General features: G+C 45.8%; 1 protein-coding gene across 1 annotated transcript in view; it reads left to right on the top strand.

Moving 5' to 3' along the window:
• Positions 1-397: 397 nt before the first annotated feature.
• Positions 398-19,735, top strand: part of EFEMP2 (EGF containing fibulin extracellular matrix protein 2) — a 29,849-nt gene continuing 10,511 nt past the window's right edge. The window contains 7 exon segments of the mRNA XM_056852923.1: positions 398-568; positions 570-617; positions 619-667; positions 6,846-6,937; positions 7,843-7,891; positions 9,674-9,910; positions 18,539-18,661. Coding sequence (XP_056708901.1) covers positions 398-568; positions 570-617; positions 619-667; positions 6,846-6,937; positions 7,843-7,891; positions 9,674-9,910; positions 18,539-18,661 — 769 coding nt within the window.

The raw sequence follows: 19,735 nt of genomic DNA, 5'->3' as shown, positions 1-19,735 counted from the left end.
AAACTCCAGGTTTGGCAATACCGGGAGATTTGTGGTGCCTGGAAGAGTGGGGTTTAGGGAGAGGAGAGACCTTGGTAGGGTATAATGCCATGCTGTCCACCTTCCAAAGCAGCCTTTTTTTCCAGGTGAAGTGGAATGAATGTTTTAAACAAATAAGCGATTTATGTAGTCTGGAGATCAGTTGTAATTTTGGGAGATTTCCAGCCCCCACCTGGAGGTTGGCGACGCTACAGTAGCGATCCATGCCCCTCTAGTGAAAAATGCCCACTGTCTCTGAACAGAGTTCCCATGAGGCAAATGAGCATGGGTGCTGTTGGAAGCAGTACACTCTCTGCTGGGTGCAGCATAGGTGGGGTTAAATGTTCCTTTTGCTGTGAGGGTTGTTGGGGGGGGGGTGATGGCTGAGAACAGCTGGCCAGGAAAGGGTGTTTGCTGGAAGCTAAGTGGAACCAGATGTTGGGTGGAATCCTTTGGCACTCCTGCTGCTTGGCTGGGGGCCAGGAATTCGGCGTGGGGGGCTGAAGGAGGGGAGCCAGTGCGCACTCTCCCAGGGAGCAAGCGCCCGCCACTTCTTGCTCTGCACCCAGCCGGAATTGGGGGTGTTTGAGTTAACCGCCCCCGACAAGGCAAGCAGGGTGCCGGTGTGTGCCAGGCAGCTGTCAGTGTGGTGAGTGATGGGTTTTTGGAGGGGGGGGGAGGAAGAAGGGCAAGGCTCAGGCCCTGGTAAAAAGAGGACCTGAGAGAAATCTTTCGGTGCACTCACTGAAGTTGGTGCCCCAGTTGTATGTGGGGGGAGACACTGGATGGGCGAGCCTTACCACAAGGACAGACTTGGGGGGGATGAACCCTGTGACCCCAAAGTGAAAAGGGTTTCGCTGTTCTATATTTAGGGCTTTCCCAGGTGGGCTCTGAGCACGTAAGTGTTAGCTGCAGGCTCTGGGGACTAGTGCATGGATTTTGGATTCTCCGCTATCCTGACTGCCTCTCCCCCCTTCTCTGAAGGCTGAAATTCTCGCCCCCTCAGGTTGCCTAAGAAGCTTCCCTCTGGCCTTGTCCCCGGGCAAGATGGTATGGAGGCAGTCCAGTCTAGCTTTGAGAATTCAGGGTTTCGTAGGGGCAGGCGGGAAGCTCTTGAGCTCCGGGAGTAGCAAATGAAACTCCAAAATGTCTGGAAACACTTGTACTAGGGGGTCCCTCCCTCTGATCTCTAGGGCCTGCCAACCAATTCTCCCACTTCTGTGATCTTTTTTTTTTTATTGTGGAATTGTTGCTTTTTAACCCACATAGCCTCAAGAGTGGGCCAGGTGCTGTAATCTTATGCACTCTTAATCTGGAAAGTACAAAATGACCGATCACAGGTGCCTCAGAAGCCGCAACCTGGGACTTTCCCCATCTCAATCCAGATTGGAGGTGGAGGCAGCGTGAGCTGGTCCCTATGAAACCCTTCCCTTTCCTGTTCTATATCTCAGTTTTCACTTTTTTAAAAGTGTCAAAGTATTGCTTACCACCTAAAATAGGTAAACATTCACAGCTGCAGTGGACTATTAAGTAGAGAATGAAGAGCTCTGTGTAACACAGAGGCTTACACCTTATGTTGCGATGTTACTCATCTCTGCCTTATTTATGCATACGCCCACCCCCATGTTCAGGCATTTCTTGGAATACCTTCCCCTCAAAAGAACACCCCAAAGCATAACCTGTAAAACAGTTGCAGGCTGATGTTTCCCACACTCTGTACAATGTACCTCGTTGTTCATTTTAAAACACCAGTCAGACTGCAGGGGAATGTTGCTGCCCTCCATTTTATATTGGTCCCAGGGGGTGCAGAGGTTTGTCTTAATTAAAATATTTATATCCTGCCTTTCCTTATGGCTCAAGGCAGTTTGAGCAAGCTCTAGATTTAGGAACAAAACCTGAGAAGCTTTCAGATTCAATTTGGCAGCAGCTCCATCCCATGTTTGCTTGTCCTAATCTGCCTTTAATAACTCGCTTTCTTGACACCTCTGAATCGCAAGAGCTGCTCGCTAGGTTACGGGCAAGGGGGTATCGGCTCCCTTGAAGTTCCTGGGGTTGGTTCAGCTCCTTTCCTCCAGATCAAAACAACTTTGCACTTGGAGATGTTTGATGATTGCCTCAGAAGCTTAAGGTTAAAAAAGATGCTAGGATCAGCTCTCTGGGTGTGTTGTATATGTTATATGTATACATTAGTTCAAACAAGGCCTATATTTAGCCTTAGCTGGAAGAAATGCCTGCACACAGGTTCTTTTCATCTCTTGAAAGGGGGGAGATTTCTGAAATCAAATACCTAGACCCACCCATTACCAGACCTGAATTTATTTTTAACTACAGCTTGGTATTAAAATAAATTCTAGTTGTTGGTGATGGCACTCCTCCATTGCCTCTCTTATTTAAGTCCTTTGATACCCTTTCTTCTTCCCCTACAGGTGTGAAGTTCAGGGGCAGGGCTAGGGTTGCCAACCTCCAGGTGGTGGTTAGAGATCTCCCACTATTACAACTGATCTCCAGCTGATAGAGATCAGTTCCCCTGGAGAAAAAAATGGCCGCTTTGGCAATTGGACTCTATGGCATTGAAGTCCCTCCCCTTTCCAAACCCCTCCCTCCCCGGCTCCATTCTCAAAATCTCCAGGAATTTCCTAACCCAGAGATGGCAACCCTGCGATTGGTACTGAGGCAGGATTATGGCACAGCAAGCTTTGACAGCTTCCCACCTTCACCCCCCTTTGATATTTCCATCCTTGTTTTTGCCTTGAGACTGAAGCAAATGTTTCATGCTTCGTTGCTCTAAGCTGTGTCCTTGTCTCTCTGGAAAGCCGTAAGAACTGGGGGGTGGGAAAATGGAAAATGGAATTTTCCATTTCTTTTTTTTCTTTTTTCTTTTCTCTTTTTTATTATATGATATGGAATTATAACAACTTTAGGTTAGAATTGAAATTCGATATTGTTATAGATGTTGTTTAATGCAATGGAAAATTTCTATCATAAAACCCAATAAAATTTATATAAAAAAAAAAAAGAACTGGGGGGTGGGAAGGAGCCCGGAAGCAAAGGAGTGATGCCTCATCATAGATCAGGTGGCACAATGTAGGAGGGCACTTGGTGGGTCAGGTGGAGTGGGCTGGTTCTAGCTCCCCCCCCCCCCATACATAGGGGTAAATCTTGTAGCAAAAAACAACAACGGCTTTTCAATCTATAGGCAGAGCCTGGAGAGCTCCTGGAATTATAATTATCTCCCACCAACAGTAGGGTTGCCAACCTCAAGGTACTCAGCATAGATGCGAAAAGATATAACCAAAGTGCAAAAATTTATTTAATGCTACGCAATACAAAACAACTTATAAAAACAAATATGACATACACAACATAGATATGTGCATCACCAACAAGCAGTCCAAGACCAACGTGTGTGGTCCAGAAGTTACACGATCCTTCAAAAGGTCAGTGTTCAATAATCCCTATAAAGGTAAGTGTACATAGTCAACAATGGTCCCACGATGGTTTCCACGAAGTGCAGATGTAGAACGATGGGGTTGGTGATGCACATATCTATGTTGTGTATGTCATATTTGTTTTTATAAGTTGTTTTGTGTTGTGTCATTGTGTAGCATTATATACATTTTTGCACTTTGGTTATATCTTTTCGCATCTATGCTGATTTCCAAACCTCAGGTACTAGCATAGAGGTGCCTTTTTCCTACAAACCTCCAGGTACTAGCTGGAGATCTCCTGCTATTACAACTGATCTCCAACCGATAAAGGATCAGTTCACCTGGAGAAAATGGCTGCTTTGGCTATTGGACTATGGCATTGAAGTCCCTCCCCTCCCCAAACCATGCCCTCCTCAGGCTCCACCCCAAAAACCTTCCACCGGTGGCGAAGAGGGACCTGGCAACCCTAAACTACAGAGATGAGTTCCTCTGCAGAAAATGCCTGCTTTTAGAGGGTGGACACTATATAGGAAGACCAGGTCTCCTGCATTAGCAGGAAGCCTCTGGGTCTCTCTGTTCGTTGCCCGCTGCAGCAGGAGTTTTTTTTTTTTAATGGTGCCACACTGGTGGTGCAGTATCACTTCTGTGAATATTTGGAAGTGATGTTGATGCAACGTTCTATGATTTGGGCAAAACTATGGTTTTAACATAGGGTCTTGCCCAAATCCTGGAGAGGTGGATCAATGTCATGCATGCAACATGATGCCACTTTGGTATTTGTCGGAAGTGACATCACACCACTGGGACAGAGTCATTTCCCCCTCCCTGTGCCCTCTCAGCTGGTTGCCAGTCATCAGTTGGCAGTCTGAACTCTATGCCATAACACAGTGCTAAGGTCTATCTACATAACGTAATTTAATAAATCAATGTTCCCAGCATGCAACAACATCACATATTAGTTGATTCCTGCCTCTTGGTCATTATACTGATGTATCGATGGCCAAATGCATGGACAGCTTTAAAAGGGGATTAGAAAGATCCATGGAGGATAGGTCTAGCAGTGGCTACTAGCTAGGGCTACCAGCTCTAGGTTGGGGTGGAGACTGAGGAGGGCGGGGTTTGGGGAGGGGAACGATTTCAATAGGGTAAAATGCCATGGAGTCTACCTTCCAAAGCAGCCATTTTCTCCAGGTGAACTGATCTTTGTCGCCAGGAGATCAGTTGTAATCCCTGGAGATCTCCTGCCACCACCTAGATGTTGGTAGCCCTACTAGTAGCCTTGGGGACTGAAGGGAACCTCCGCGTTAAGAGGCAGTCAATAGGGTTGCCAACCTCCAGGTACTAGCTGGAGATCTCCCACTATTACAACTGATCTCCAGCCGATTGAGATCAGTTCGCTTGGAGACAATGGTCGCTTTGGCAATTGGACTCTATGGCATTGCAGTCCCCCCTCCCCAATCCAGGCCCTCCTCAGGCTCCGCCCCAAAAACCTCCCGCCAGTGGCAAAGAGCAACCTGGCAACCCTAGTAGTCAACCTCTGGGTCCCAGTGCCAGGAGGAAAGGCCTCAGCCTCTGTGCCCTTTTGTTGGATCTCCAGAGGAACAGGTTGGACACTGTTTGAGACAGGATGCTAGTCTAGGTGGAGCACTGGTTGATCCAGCAGGGACATTTTTATGTTCTTAATCCCATATGAATTTTGTGGATGCCTGTCAATAGGTATATGACCAACTGCAATGAGATGACTTTTAACATCACTGAGTTTTTGGACATTTTCTCAAGGGGAACTGATCTCTATCACTTGGAGATCAGTTGTAATAGCAGGAGATCTCCAGCTAGTACCTGGAGGTTGGCGGCCCTACCTTTCAAGCATCTGTTGAAGGAAGTTTAGGCCACACCATACCAGTTAGTGTTTTGGTTCTCCCAGGACTCTTGGGATAATTTTAGAGAAAAGGACCATTTCCCATAATATTGCCAAGGAAACCAGACATTTCTTGTATGGGCACAAATGGCAGAGAGCCCTGGGCCCAGTGGGAGTTTCTTGAGGCTGTACTTCTATAGCACATATGTTTTAAAATTAATTTTTTGAGTAGCCATAATCATTTGACCTGATAGAGTAAACAATGATGGTTTTGCTAGCTTGTTATTTATTCTCCAATTTAAGTAATGAATTTGCTTCATATATAGCCCCAATGGGGACCCAAAGTCGGGACTCATCATTCTCCTCTCCTTTATTTTATCCTCACAACAGCCCTGTGTAGTAGCATAGGCTGAGCATAGGGTTGCCAGCTCTGGGTTACTTGTGAGACGTGGGCAAACCCTGAGAAGGGCTGAGTTTGGGAAGAGGATGGAGGTCAGCAGAGATTTTATGCCATAGAGCCCTCTGAAGCTGCCATTTTCTCCACAAGAAGAAGAAGAGTTGGTTTTTATATGCCAACTTTCTCTACCTTTTAAAGAGAACCAAACTGCCTTACAATCTCCTTCCCTTCCTCTACCCATAACAGACACCTTGTGAGGTAGGTGAGGCCGAGAAAGTTCGGAGAGAACTGTGACTAGCACTAGGTCAACCAGCTGGCTTCATGTGTAGGAGTGGGGAATCAAACCTGGTTCACCAGATCAGAGTCCGCCGCTCATGCGGAGGAGTGGGGAATCAAAGCCGGTTCTCCAGATTAGAGTCCACCGCTCCTAACCACTACACCAGAAGAGATCAGTCTGGATATCAGTTGTAATGCCAGGAGAATTCAGGTCCCACCTGGAGATTGGCGCCTACGTGTGACTAGCTCAGAGTCACCCAGCAAGCTTCCATGGCAGGGAGGGGATTCAAACCAGGATCTCCCAGATCCCACTCTGACAGTCTAATCGCTGCATCCCACTTGCTTTCCTAAGATGAAAACTTCTTAAGATAGCAGGATTTCAAAAAGATCTGAAGAGTCTACAAGTGACTGAAACAGACAATGTTTCCTGCATTATTAACTGTCTTCAGAAATGTGAATATTTTAGATATTTTGTAATACAGTCTGTCTCCTATATACAATGGAGGCTTTGCTCCCTTCTCATTGTGGTGATAAGAGCTCTGTGGAATTCAAAGACTTAGTCATTGTTTGACTAAACTAAATTAAAGCATAGGGTTGCTATCTGACCATAATTTCACAGACTGGTCCTTTTAGACTTACCCAGTTCTATGGTCAAATGTCTTCTCAGACAGGAAAAGAACTCTGCACATCTTCAGAGGCCCCCTGCTCTTGGTGTTAAAATGTGGGAAATAAAAAACTGGCACTCCTATTAGTGCATGATGAAAATATAGTATTTTTTTGCCACTTTGGTGTCTCCCAGCCTTTAATACAGGCAACCCACTGTATGCTGTGAATACGCTATACCTCTGACTGGCCTCCCTTTCCCCAGGCATAAGGATGAAACCCATTTCATGTCTGCTCCTGGCAACGCTCCTGAGAACTGCAATTTCACAAGAACCGGAGGAACCCGACACCTACACGGTAAATGGCATGACTCCAACCGTAAGATCTGTTGCCCAGAGGAGGGGGTACTGTGGGGAAGGAGCGAATCAAGCAGACACACACAGTTAATGCAGGATAGGGCCACCAGCGGCTATTAGCCATGATGGCTAAATAGAACTTCCTTGTTCAGGGGCGCTATACCAGTTGCTGAGAAAGGACAACAAGAAGGATTGGCTTTGGCCACTGTGCCCTTCTCTTTGGGGCTTCCAAGCTATCTGGTTGACCACTATGGAAGCCAGGATGCTGGGCTAGGTGGACCATTGGTCTGATCCAACAGGGTTCTTCTAACGTTCACCCCACCCCCTCATCCAATATGTACATAAAGTGGTTTCTAATGGTCCTGACTGAGATGCATCTTCTTCTGGGGTTAAGACTGCCTGGCTAAAAAAGACCAGCAAAGCTGAGAATGGGAGAATCCAAAGCCCTTAAAGCAAGCCCAAGCTCGGGCAGCTCTTAAAGCCCCCAGACCTGTTTCCACTGCTGAAGCAATGGAAACGGTTGTGTAATTGAGCAAGAGTAGGATACTCCCCACCTTGACAAGATCTAGGATTAAGGGCAGAGGGCAGAGCTTCCAGGTCAGAGATGTCCTCATCCTGTATTGGCTCAGATTTTTTTTTCCAATAAAGGGTGAAGTCGCAGTCCCACAGTGCCTCTGAGCATGTGCAGAATACCCTTCAGAATCACAACCAGCCACAATACACGGACAGAACTCACAAGACACAGAAGGCCAGGTTTCCATGCTGGCCTGAGCCCCAGTGCTTCTCTGTTTAGAATTTAACCACTGGGCTTAGCATCAGAGTGTTTAGCACCAACAGGACAGTAATCCCAAATCCACAAAACTGAATGGCTCCTTTAAACTCTTTGCTTTTGTCCTTCTGTGGTAGGAATGCACTGACGGCTATCAGTGGGACTCCGAGACCCAGCACTGCAAAGGTACCGATCCCTGAAAGCCACAGGGGTGGTGAGGGTGGGAGAGGGATTCTGTGGTACATGGAGGATAATCCTGTCTGCCTGTGTTGGCATTGGCACTGTTGCCAAGGAACATACAGTCACACTACACCATATTCAGACATTACAATAAACCCTGGTTCATAAACTGTGGTTTGGTCCCACCCCAGTTAGCTACAACATCAGACTGAAGATGATCCAACAAGATGGAGTTTGTTGGCTGGCACCAAACCAGGTTTTCTAACTATGGTTGTTGCTGGTTTGTTAACCAGAGTTTGTACAAATGATGGTTTGTAGCAATGTTTGAATTCACAAACCACCATTTGTTGAGCAGCACCACCCCTTGCAGCCCCCTGGCCACACAGGTGGAAGTATGAGGAAGGTAACCTCCTTTCTGAGAGCCAGTGCTTATGCACAGCCTGTGACTGAGTGTTTAAACTGAAGTTTGTACACAAACAAGTCATGGTTTAAGCCTATCAAAAAGTCTGAATGCAACATTTCCAAACAGCTAGCAGGAAATCAAATTAACACCATTCTGGGGACAGCTACGTAGCTGTAGCCATTGTGCAGTCACCCGAAAAAGAACAGGTAAAGCTTCAAGCTTTGCATAGAGATGTCATGGTGAGGCAGGGTTGCCAGCAGCCAGGTGGTGCCTTACGATCTTCTGCAATTACAATTGATCTCCAGACTATAGAGATCAGATCTCCTGGAGAAAATGGCTGTTCTGGAGGGTGGGCTTTATGACATTAAACCCTGCTGCCGTCCTTCCTCTTCTCAAACCCCGCCCTCCCCAGGCTCCATTCCCAAAGCTCCAGGAACTTCCCAACCTGGAGTTGGCATCCCTATGGTGGGAGGAGCTTCTTCAGGTGCTGTGTCCTGTTGTTCAATGCACAAAGCTTCTGCCCACCAAACAGACAACAACCTGGTTGATAGGTAAAATGGCTGCAGGTTCTGGAGATACCAGCTTCCATCTAGAAAAGCCTGTTTTCCCATGGAGTTCCAATCTTTAGCCAAGGGGTTACCAACCTCCATGTGGGGTCTGGGGAGCCCCCCCCCCCAGAATTACAACTGCTTTATAAAAAGGTAAAGGTAGTCCCCTGTGCATAGGGGACCTGTGCATTCCTGACCCATAGGGTGACGTCACATCCCGACGTTTACTAGGCAGACTTTGTTTTACGGGGTGGTTTGCCAGTGCCTTCCCCAGTCATCTTCCCTTTACCCCCAGCAAGCTGGGTACTCAGTTTACCGGCCTTGGAAGGATGGAAGGCTGAGTCAACCTTGAGCCGGCTACCTGAAACCAACTTCTGTTGGGATCGAACTCAGATTGTGAGCAGAGCTTGGGCTGCAGTACTGCAGCTGACCACTCTGCGCCACGGGGCTCCTAACAACTGCTCTGTAGATGACAGAAATCAGTCCCCCTGGAGAAAATGGGTGCTTTGGAGGGTGGACTCTATGTGGGAAGGAGAGAGACTTGTGGGGTATAATGCCATAGAGTCTATGGCATTATATACCCCACAAGTTCCTCTTCTCCCCAAACCCAGCCCTCATTACGCTTCCCCCTCAAATGTCCAGGAATTTCCCAATCCAGAGTTGACCACCCTAGCCAAATCCATGCCTACTCCTTTTGGAAGCCTTTCAGGATTCAGAAGCTGATGGGATAGTAAAGGCCAAGGCACCTCCTGGCTGAGAAGCAATATCCAACGAGAAGTTGCAAGAGAAGGGAGCGTCTGGAGAACCCCACGTAACTCTGTTTTCTTCGCTCCTCAGATGTGAACGAGTGCGAGACAATCCCCAATGCCTGCAAAGGGGAGATGAAATGTATCAACCATTATGGCGGTTACCTCTGCCTCCCTCGCTTAGCCACAGTTATCAACGACGTGAACGCAGAAAGAGCCTCCCCTCCCAGCCCGCCCCGGCCGAGGCACCCCTGGCCCCCACACCCCGCCTCCCGACAGAACTCTTGCCCCCAGGGCTACGAGCCAGATGGACAAGGATCCTGTTTGGGTGAGTGAGAAATGGAGGGCGAGGGGAGGAGGGAGGCGGCTGCTCGTCGTTGGGTGGTGAAAGACGAAGGAGAGAAAGTGGATTTGGCTTATTTTTTTATTTTTTATTTTTTTATTGCTTTTTATAATAAAACATACAAACAAAAAAAGGAAAAAAATATAATAGTAATGAAATCATAATACAACAACAACAACAACAACAAAATACATAAAACATACAGAGCACTGATTCACTGCTAATACAATATTCTTTTCTCTTTATAAACCCTATAGTGCCCTAAAACCCAAAAACCCACCCACCACCACTGTGCCCTTCACCATTGAACTTCCGGTGAGGTGTTATGACAATATATAGAACTCTATTATTATAATCATTAATTTAAAAATCACGTTGAACTATAATTCATTAACTATACTTTTAAAATCCGTTTTTGCCCATTTATCCCAATATGCGGCGGCCTTTGACCATGTGTATTTAAATTCATCCATATCTTTACCATGTAAAGAATCTGTAATTTTGGTGGATTTGGCTTATTTGGAAGGTACCACAAGGGCTGGGCTGAATCCGACATGCATAGAAGATGTCGGCCTGCCTTATGGACTTCAGGTAGGGTTGCCAGGTCCCTCTTCGCCACTGGCGGGAGGTTTTTGGGGTGGAGCCTGAGGAGGGTGAAGTTTGGGGAGGGACTTCAGTGCCATAGAGTCCAATTGCCAAAGTGGCCATTTTCTCCAGGTGAACTGATCTGGACGTCCCTGGCTGGACATTCAGCACACACAGTGATCTGGATAGCTGCAGTGAACCGAGTAGCCGTGTTTGGCAAGAGGGTGGAGGTGACACATTTGAGCCCTCCTGTCTCTTGGAGTGGGAAGACGTGCCTCCATTGGTTCCCTAGTCGCTTCAGGAGGGGCTGTGGCTCAGTGGTAGAGCATCTGCTTGGCATGCAGAAGGTCCCAGGTTCAATCTCCAGCATCTCCAGTTAAAGGGACTAGACCAGTAGGTGATGTGAAAGACCCCTGCTTGAGACCCTGGAGAGCCACTGCCGGTCAGAGTAGACAATACTGACTTTGATGGACCGAGGGTCTGATTCAGTAGAAGGCAGCTTCATGTGTTCATGTGGGATCAGTTGTAATAGCAGGAGATATCCAGCTAGTACCTGGAGGTTGGCAACCCTATTTGGGGACCTACACTACTGGTGAAATGCAGAGGGCGTTTATGGACATCATTGTTTCCTAATGTTGCAATCCAATATGTCTTTAGCCAGGAGTGTGGGGCGGGGGGCAGACAGAGGCCTATGGCTCACATACTGAAAGTTAAGTTGATTTAATATCCTGGGACTTGTAGCTTTAGAGAAAAAGTAATGGAAGAGATGGAAATATTTCCCACTTTGGCCATTTTCTTTTTGGTCTCTGGGCGGGGTGTGTGTGTAAATCCGGTTCCCCAGATATGAAGATTGAGATGATTCAGCACTCCTGAACCCTACTTCAATCAAACAAACGCTCCCATATTTTCAGGTCAGGGTATTTGCGAAGCCATTATTTACTGTGGATTCTGAGATATGTTTGGAGATTTGTATCCGATACATTTGCATGGGCATATATGACAAGTCCTTTGGTTTTGGTTTTAGCCAAGGAAATAAAAGATTGACCCAGGGTCTTCCTCTCCAAATATTTTTTGTCTTTTTTTGAAATAAGAGTCTCTTGTAAACATATTAATGAATGTTTTTGTAAAAATTTAAAAATCCGCCCTCTTTTCACCTTCTCATTTAGACCGTTAACATTCCACGATATGACTTTAGCCATCAGAATTTTATTTATACAGTCTTAAACTCCACCCACTGCTCCTTTATCTGCATCCTCATCTTCTTCTTGGCTTGATTCCTCTTTCTGACCTGGTGTGTAGCCAGCCAGGTCTTTCTTGTATTTTCTCAGGAATTTTCCAACATCTTCTTTTGTGGTGATTGTATATTTAACATCTTTGTAAGTAAATGTCAGTCCTTGTGGTAGCAACCACCTATATTTAATTTGAGATTTGTATCCAATACATGAGTGGTGTAGTTGTTAGAGCGCTGGTTGGGGAGACCAGAGTTCAAATCCCCACTTAGCCACAAATCACACCAAGTGACCTGAGGCCAGTCACACACTCAGCCTGTGAGAAAAAAGGAGAGGGGAAGGAAGTATTTCCTTTCATATGTGAATGAAATATTTACTCAAATCGTCTCAGTGAAGGAGTTCATGACATCTTTCCTCTCCTCTTAAAGAGTTCTCTTTCTTTGACTGAGATTCAGACTATTGCCAGTGAAAAAATTATATTTTTAAAACCACATGATTAATTGTTGATGGCTTTTTTTTGTGCATGGAAATTGAGAAGTCTACGCCCCTGCTGGTGAGGATGGATCTTTCCAGGGAATATAAGCCCTAAGCGCTATGTGGAACTCCCAATTTAGTTCAACTTGCTGCTGAATGCGGAAAAGGGATCCTTCAGCAGCATAGAAAGATTGTAGTGCGGAGTCACTCCAGATGACAGTGAAGTGCACGGGGATTAAGAGCCATTTTTGTCTAACTGGTAGTACTGCTACAGTAGCTGCTGTCGGCATAATTAACTTGCTATCATTTGCAAGCAAAAAAAAAAGTTTGTTTTGCAAAAAAGCAGGGAAGAATTATCCGGTCTCTCATAACGATAGTGCATCTGAACAAACAGTGAGACAGTTTATCCCATTATACAAATGCACAGGGAGTCCTTTGGAGTAATTTTTCACGATCTGTCATCTGAAACAGGGCAGAGTATCACCTACGATCTAAGAAAATAAATATATTTCCTAATGAGGGTTTGTCTTCGACAGCAAAAATAGCTTTCAAACCCAAATTGGTACTTAAACATAAGAGTATCGTAGTACTGACTAAAAGAGCCAACTCCCAATGGATAGACACATTCAGATGTCATGATAAACTGTGATTTTAGACAGTGGGTTGTTAAACAAACTCTGGTCAGTCTGCTAGAGGTAAGTAATACATCCTAGGACTCAAACAGATGCACATTTGTGGAGCCTCAATTTCTAGGGTTGCCAGCCTCCAGGTACTAGCTGGAGATCTCCTGCTATTACAACTGATCTCCAGCCGATAGAGATGAGTTCCCCTGGAGAAAATGGCCAATTTGGCCACTGGACTCTATGGCATTGAAGTCCCTCCCCTCCCCAAACCCCGCCCTCCTCAGGCTCCACCATGGTTTGTTGTGATGTCTGAAAGCAACCCTTGTGTAAGTTGTTTTTTTAATCTGCTTAACTGCAGGTGGCTTGATACCAGAAAGACATCTTCCACACAGGCTTAATGTTCTGGTTTCATTTCCCTTGGTTACCTCCCCCCCATAATTTCTCACAACTTTGGTGACAATCCCTTAGTGTCCTAGCTTTTTCCTTCCCCCCCCCTTTCTTGCGATTTTTAATCTAATTTTATTGCAACACTCTGCAAACCTCTCCCTTGCAACGCCCCTCTCTCGCGGAGTCCATCTTTCCGGCTCCCGGGATCGCACCAGCAAGGGCGAGGGGGGAAAGCTACCTTTTGCTGGCAGCCCGCTGCATAAAAACCACAGCTGGCGCCAACCCCGAGGTGGTTTGTGTGCTTAGGAAGACTCCAAAAAATCAAATGTGTTACTTTATCGATATATCGCTATTTTATCGGGGAGAAATAAAAAAAAGTACAGAATGACGCAGTTCTTTGTGAGATCTCCACTTACGGAAAGCAGGTTTATTCGAGGGGGGCCGCCGCACCGCGCACATGGGTGGGACGACAGAGGGCGGGGAAAGAGACTTGCCTCCCACTCCAAAAGGTGGGTAAATGGCTGTGGGAGGAACACCATTGAGATAACCCAGCCCTCTCGGAGCAAAGTTCTGCACGTTGGGATACCATTCCATAACAAGCAGCTCCAATCAACATCGGACTTTCTTGTCTGATTTGGTGCCGTGAACCAGCGTTTTAAAAGGCGGATTTAAAAAAGAGAGCTTTGAGCGAGCAGCAAATTCATCCATGCATAAATGGCCATAGAGTCCAGTTGACCTTACCCTTAGAGGAAGGATTTTTGAATTTTACCCTGCTTGGGATATTTTGATATTGCAATATTTTGGAAACCTTACCCTAAGGGGATTGTGCAATATGGATGATAACATAGGAATCTATTAGACTTCTGTTATGAAGGACTGATGAAGATTTGAATTTGAGACTTCGAAACGATCGTATCCTCACGGTGAACTTTTGTCCATTGACATCCTTTCGTCCATACAAACCTGCTCCTGTTGAAAAAGAAACATAGAAAGATTATTGACTGAAGTGTACTCACCCTATTTATTACTCACCTTTTGTGTTTGATGTATGTTGCGCTTTGTATGTTGATGGTCAACGTGACTATTTTTGAATATATATGTGTGTAGTCACAATAAGAATTTGTTGATTTCTAATAATATTCGCTCCTGTACTGAGTACCTGGAGGTTGGCAACCTTATTGAAAGTGCGGGTTTTTAGCGTGCATCTTGCAAGACCAACAATGGTTTTGACTTTCACTAGATTTTAAATGTAACATAAACTGCTGCCTCCCCCCTTGTGTCAAGCGAATTGCCCATTTCCAGCCTGAGCTTACTGCATAGCCAATGAAACAACCAGTCAAACGTGGGAAAGCAGCTAACCTATCAAAGGCCGGGCATGTAGACAAGGACTTTTAGAGGGGGTGACTGCATACGCAGATATTCAATAGAATGCACCATTGTGACAGCACAGGCAGAAAACAACCCAAAAAATGCTCCAAACTAAACAAGTCTGAAAAGGATGGTAGAACACACACGGGGAAATTCCACATATAACCCCGCAGTGAGGAACAATTGCTTTGAACATGCTATGATCGGAGGCATCCTGGAGGCAAGGAAAAACCAAATTGAGGCTGCAATCTGGAAGACATCTGAAACAAAGGAAAAGTCAAACGTCTGAATTGCTGGGACTAATTTCTGGTACCAATGGAAAGTTGTATGAGATCAGTTGAATCAGCTCCAAAAGGCATATTTTTGGCCATGAATAATCAGGCATGGACAATAATCTGACCTAATAGTTGAAAAGATAGGAGTGGTTTATTGTTTCCACTGATAAACCCCAACTTTCTTAAGGAAACAGTGAGCAGACATGGAGGAGTTACCAATGTGGGTCTGCGACTTTTGTTTTATAAGTCTTCAGAGTCGGATGGCCCATAAAAACCACTGCTTGTGGGACTGCTTGTTTCAAAAGTTTTAATTCAAGTTTATAAATCACGTTGTACAAAAACCAACTATAATTGCTTGTTTTATTTACAAGAAGAAAAAAACTAAACCAAAACACACTGTGAAAAGGCAAATGTAGACCAATAACATTAAAGCTACCAGGACAAAATACTTATACATTAAAAAAAATCAATAATAGTGAAATACAAAAATAAATAAGTAAAAGGCAAATAAAATATTAATTAAAATGTAAGGATAAATCATTGAATTGTGTTAGGCAGTGAACACATGAACACACATGAAGCTGCCTTATACTGAATCAGACCCTCGGTCCATCAAAGTCAGCATTGTCTACTCAGACCAGCAGCAGCTCTCCAGGGTCTCAGGCAGGGGTCTTTCGCATCACCTACCTGCGTGGTCCCTTTAACTGGAGATGCCGGGGATTGAACCTGGGACCTTCTGCATGCCAAGCAGATGCTCTAACTCTGAGCCACAGCACCTCCCCAAATCCTGTTTATGGTAATTTGTTTATTATTTATTAGGACCATTTTTATCCTGTTCTTCATCCAAGAAGCTCAGGGCTGCATGCGTGCTTCTCACTTCCACTATATCCTAACCTTATAAGGCAGGTTAGGATGAGAGGGAATGACCGGCCCAGGATCACCCATTGAACTTCATAGCAAACATGGAGTTTTAATCAGGGTCTCTCCCCTGTCCCAGTCCAACACTCTGACCACTACATAGGGTTGCCAACCTCTAGGTACTAGCTGGAGATCTCCTGCTATTACAACTGATCTCCAGCCGACAGAGATTAGTTCACCTGGAGAAAATGGCTGCTTTGGCAATTGGACTCTATGGCATCAAAGTCCCTCCCCTGCCCAAACTCCACCCTCCCCAGGCTCCACCCCAAAAATCTCCCACCAATGGCGGAGGTACCTAGCAACCCTTCCAGCTCTAAGTTTCTGTCTACCAGTATAATTTGCCCTGTTTCGTGGGTATCAAAGTGCTAGATGTGCTGAGCAATTTGACTGAATGCTCCTGCTTCATATGTATTCTAATGAATGGTCAATAAATTTTGCTTGCAGTAAGTAACATGTAAGGTCAGCAGCCCAAGCAAGCAGACATATGTGGATGAATGAAAACTACATCAACTGTGCAACATCAAAAAGACAGTTTCTTATTTCCCGGAGTGGGGACTGGGGAAAACTTATGACTGCCAAAAAAGTAAAAGGGTGATAATGCATGTTTGTTGTAACAGTCCTAAAATATAGTTAATATCTTTGTTAAAAGTCCATTCACAGTGCAATCCTTAACAGAGTTAAAACTTTGTCTGTTGAATTCCATGCATGGGCTTGGAATGGTGTAACTTTATTTAGGAAGGCACTGTAAGAAGCAATCTTAGTTTTCATCCTCTTTGAAGTAAAGAGTTAGGAATGAGAAGATTATGCCGTGCCCAAGCGAAGTGTCCCTTGTTTAATAGTCTCAAAAGCAGACATCATGTCCAGAAAGGGAGCAGGCAGGCAAATTTTCTGCCCAGTCACCAATTTTAGAATTATACGTTCCAGTACAAAACCTGTCTATAGCCGAATGACCACTTCTAAATCCATGCTGTTCGTTAGGAAAATTTCTGGTGCAGACCAATTGTTAGGTCTTTGAAGTAGGAACTTAGCATATAATTAGGCCAGCACATCAATTAAACCAACGGGTGGGTCTATAATCTGAAGGATGATTAGTATTTTGCATGCCACCCATTAGGTTAGTAGTCTTATCCCTGTATTGCAGAGGGGATAGCACTGGGGGCCGGTTCACACGTGTACTCTAATTATGCACTGGGAGTTCTGTGCTGGGAACTTGATTCCCAGGCACATGGAAGCTTGATTTTGATCAGGAATGCCGCATACAGGGAGAGAAGAAGAAGAGTTGGTTTTTATATGCCGACTTACTCTACCTTTTAAGGGGAATCAAACTGTCTTACAATCTCCTTCCCTTCCTCTCCCCACAACAGACACCTTGTGAGTCAGGTGAGGCTGGGAGAGTTCAAAGAGCTGTGACTAGCCCAAGGTCACCCAGCTGGCTTCGTGTGTAGGAGTGGAGAATCAAACATGGCTCTCCAGATTAGAGTCTGCTGCTCATGTGGAGGGGTAGGGAATCATACCTGGTACTCAAGATTAGAATCTGCTGCTCTTATCCACTACACCACGCTGGCTGAAGGGGCCAGAAGAGTTTCCCTCCTGCTCCCTGATGCCATTTTCTTGACCTGAATTCAACGGGGGGACGGGACGACATTGTCTCACCCGTTGAGAAAACTTACAAGTATTGAGACCACCAAGTGTGTGTGTGGCAGGGGTGAGATTAACAAGGGACCTCCTTTGCTTCACAGCCCAGTCTCTAAGCCACTATACCACACCAAACATTTAACTTGTGGTCCCAGTCAGCAACGTGGTGAAAACCATACTGGCCTCCCTTGCTGGGCTGTTGGAAAGACTGCAAGAAGTAATAACTATCATTATTATTACATTTGAAAGGAAGCAGCAAATTTTACATCAGTCTATCTAGACTTCATGGAGATAGCAGCACTCTTATGTCATGCAGCATCCCAGTCACCTCCAGACAAAGTTCTCAAATTTATCCCAGTGGGGGCGTGGCTCGGTGGTAGAGCATCTGCTTGGCATGCAGAAGGTCCCAGGTTCAGTCCACGGCATCTCCAGTTAAAGGGCTTGGGGTGGTAAGTGATGTGAAAGACCTCCACTTGAGAGAGCCACTGCTGGTCAGAGTAGACAGTAGTGACCTCAGTGGATGAATGGTCACAGCATACACATTCATGTGACCCTTCCTGGCTAAGTCTCTTGAAGTCTGCTTAGAGAGGCTGTCCCACTTGCCTCCTGCCTTTCTCTACTAACATAAGAAACGCCATGCTGGATCCAAGTCCAGCAGTCTGTTCACACAGTGGCCAAACAGGTGCCTCTAGGAAGCCCACAAACAAGATGACTGCAGCAGCATTGTCCTGCTTGTGTTCCAAAGCACCTAATATAATAGGCATGCTCATCTGATTCTGGAGAGAATAGGCATGCATCATGACTAGTAGCCATTTCTACTAGTAGCCATGGATACCTCTCTCCTCCATGAACATGTCCACTATCCTTTTAAAGCCTTCCAAGTTGGCAGCAATCACCACATCCTGGGGCAGGGAGTTCCACAATTTAACCTTGCATTATGTGAAGAAATACTTCCTTTTATCTGTTTTGAATCTCTCACCCTCCAGCTTCAGCAGATGACCCCATGTTCTAGTATTATGAGAGAGAAGCTTTTCTCCCTGTCCACTCTCTCTGATCTGAAAGAGCTGCCCTCTTTCTACATAACCCTGAACTCTAACTGTGCATTTTCCTTCCGTACAGACACGGACGAGTGTGAATACGATTTGCACGACTGTCAGCCCAGCCAACAGTGCATCAACATACCAGGCGGCTTCCACTGCCAGTGCCCAGATGGCTACCGGAAGATTGGCACGGAGTGTGTGGGTGAGTCAGCCGGCCAACTGGCATTCCCTGTCTAGAAGCGGAGCAGTTTCAGAAAGGTGGTTCCAGAGTCAGGCCTTCTCAGAAGCCATGCCCTCTGACCTGGAAGTTATGTCTGCAAAACCTAGATGCAGCAAGTGCCATGAGAAACTGGCCATTGCAATCCTTCCCCCTTGGGGCTGCTTTTTGAGATTCCGACTATCTGTACATTAAAAACCGATCATAGCCACGAGATCAGACTTAATGAGTCACCTTCCAGGAAACAGCAGTGGCCAGAGAGCCCTCTTACATCTGTTATTCCTTCAATCCGTATTCCAAGTAGGAAGCCCCGCTAATCAGACCAACAGATTTATTATTGCACCATAAACTTTTGTAGGCTAGAGATGTATGTGATGAAACCTCAGTCCACAGTGGTATGTACACACAGGGAGGGGGGAAATGGAAAGGACTCTATCCCGGGAAGCTTAGGCTGAAATGAGTTTGTTTCTCTTTAAGGTGTCACAAGACACAATTTTGTTTTTATTCAGTGTTTTAGAAAGCGATGGTTTTAAGAAACATCTCTGCCTTGACCGATAGTCATTCTTTCAGCCCCAGTTTGCATTTTAAGCCAGTTTCACCACTGGCTGGTCCAAAAGTTGCAAGAGACACTAAAAGCAGACTTAATTGGCCAAGAGTCAGGCCAATGGTCAGTCTTGTCCCACATCATGTTTTGCAGAGTAGAAGAAGAAGAAGAGTTGGTTTTTATATGCTGACTTTCTCTACCATTTAAGGAAGAATCAAACCGGCTTACAATCACCTTACCTTCCCCTCCCCACAACAGACACCCTGTGAGGTAGGTGGGGCTGAGAGAGCTCTAAGAGAGCTGTGACTAGCCCATGGTCACCCAGCTGGCTTCATGTGTAGGAGTGGGGGAACCAACCCGGTTCACCAGATTAGCCTCTGCCGCTCATGTGGAGGAGTGGGGGAATCAAACCCGGTTCTCCAGATCAGAGTCCACCTCTCCAAACCACTGCTCTTAACCACTACACCACGCTGGTTCTCTAGCCAACCAGATACTTCCAGAAGGCCCACAGGCAC

Source organism: Euleptes europaea, chromosome 7, assembly GCF_029931775.1.
Source record: "Euleptes europaea isolate rEulEur1 chromosome 7, rEulEur1.hap1, whole genome shotgun sequence".
Classification (NCBI taxonomy): Eukaryota; Metazoa; Chordata; class Lepidosauria; order Squamata; family Sphaerodactylidae; genus Euleptes; species Euleptes europaea.
This window is presented reverse-complemented; position numbering and strand designations above follow the sequence as displayed.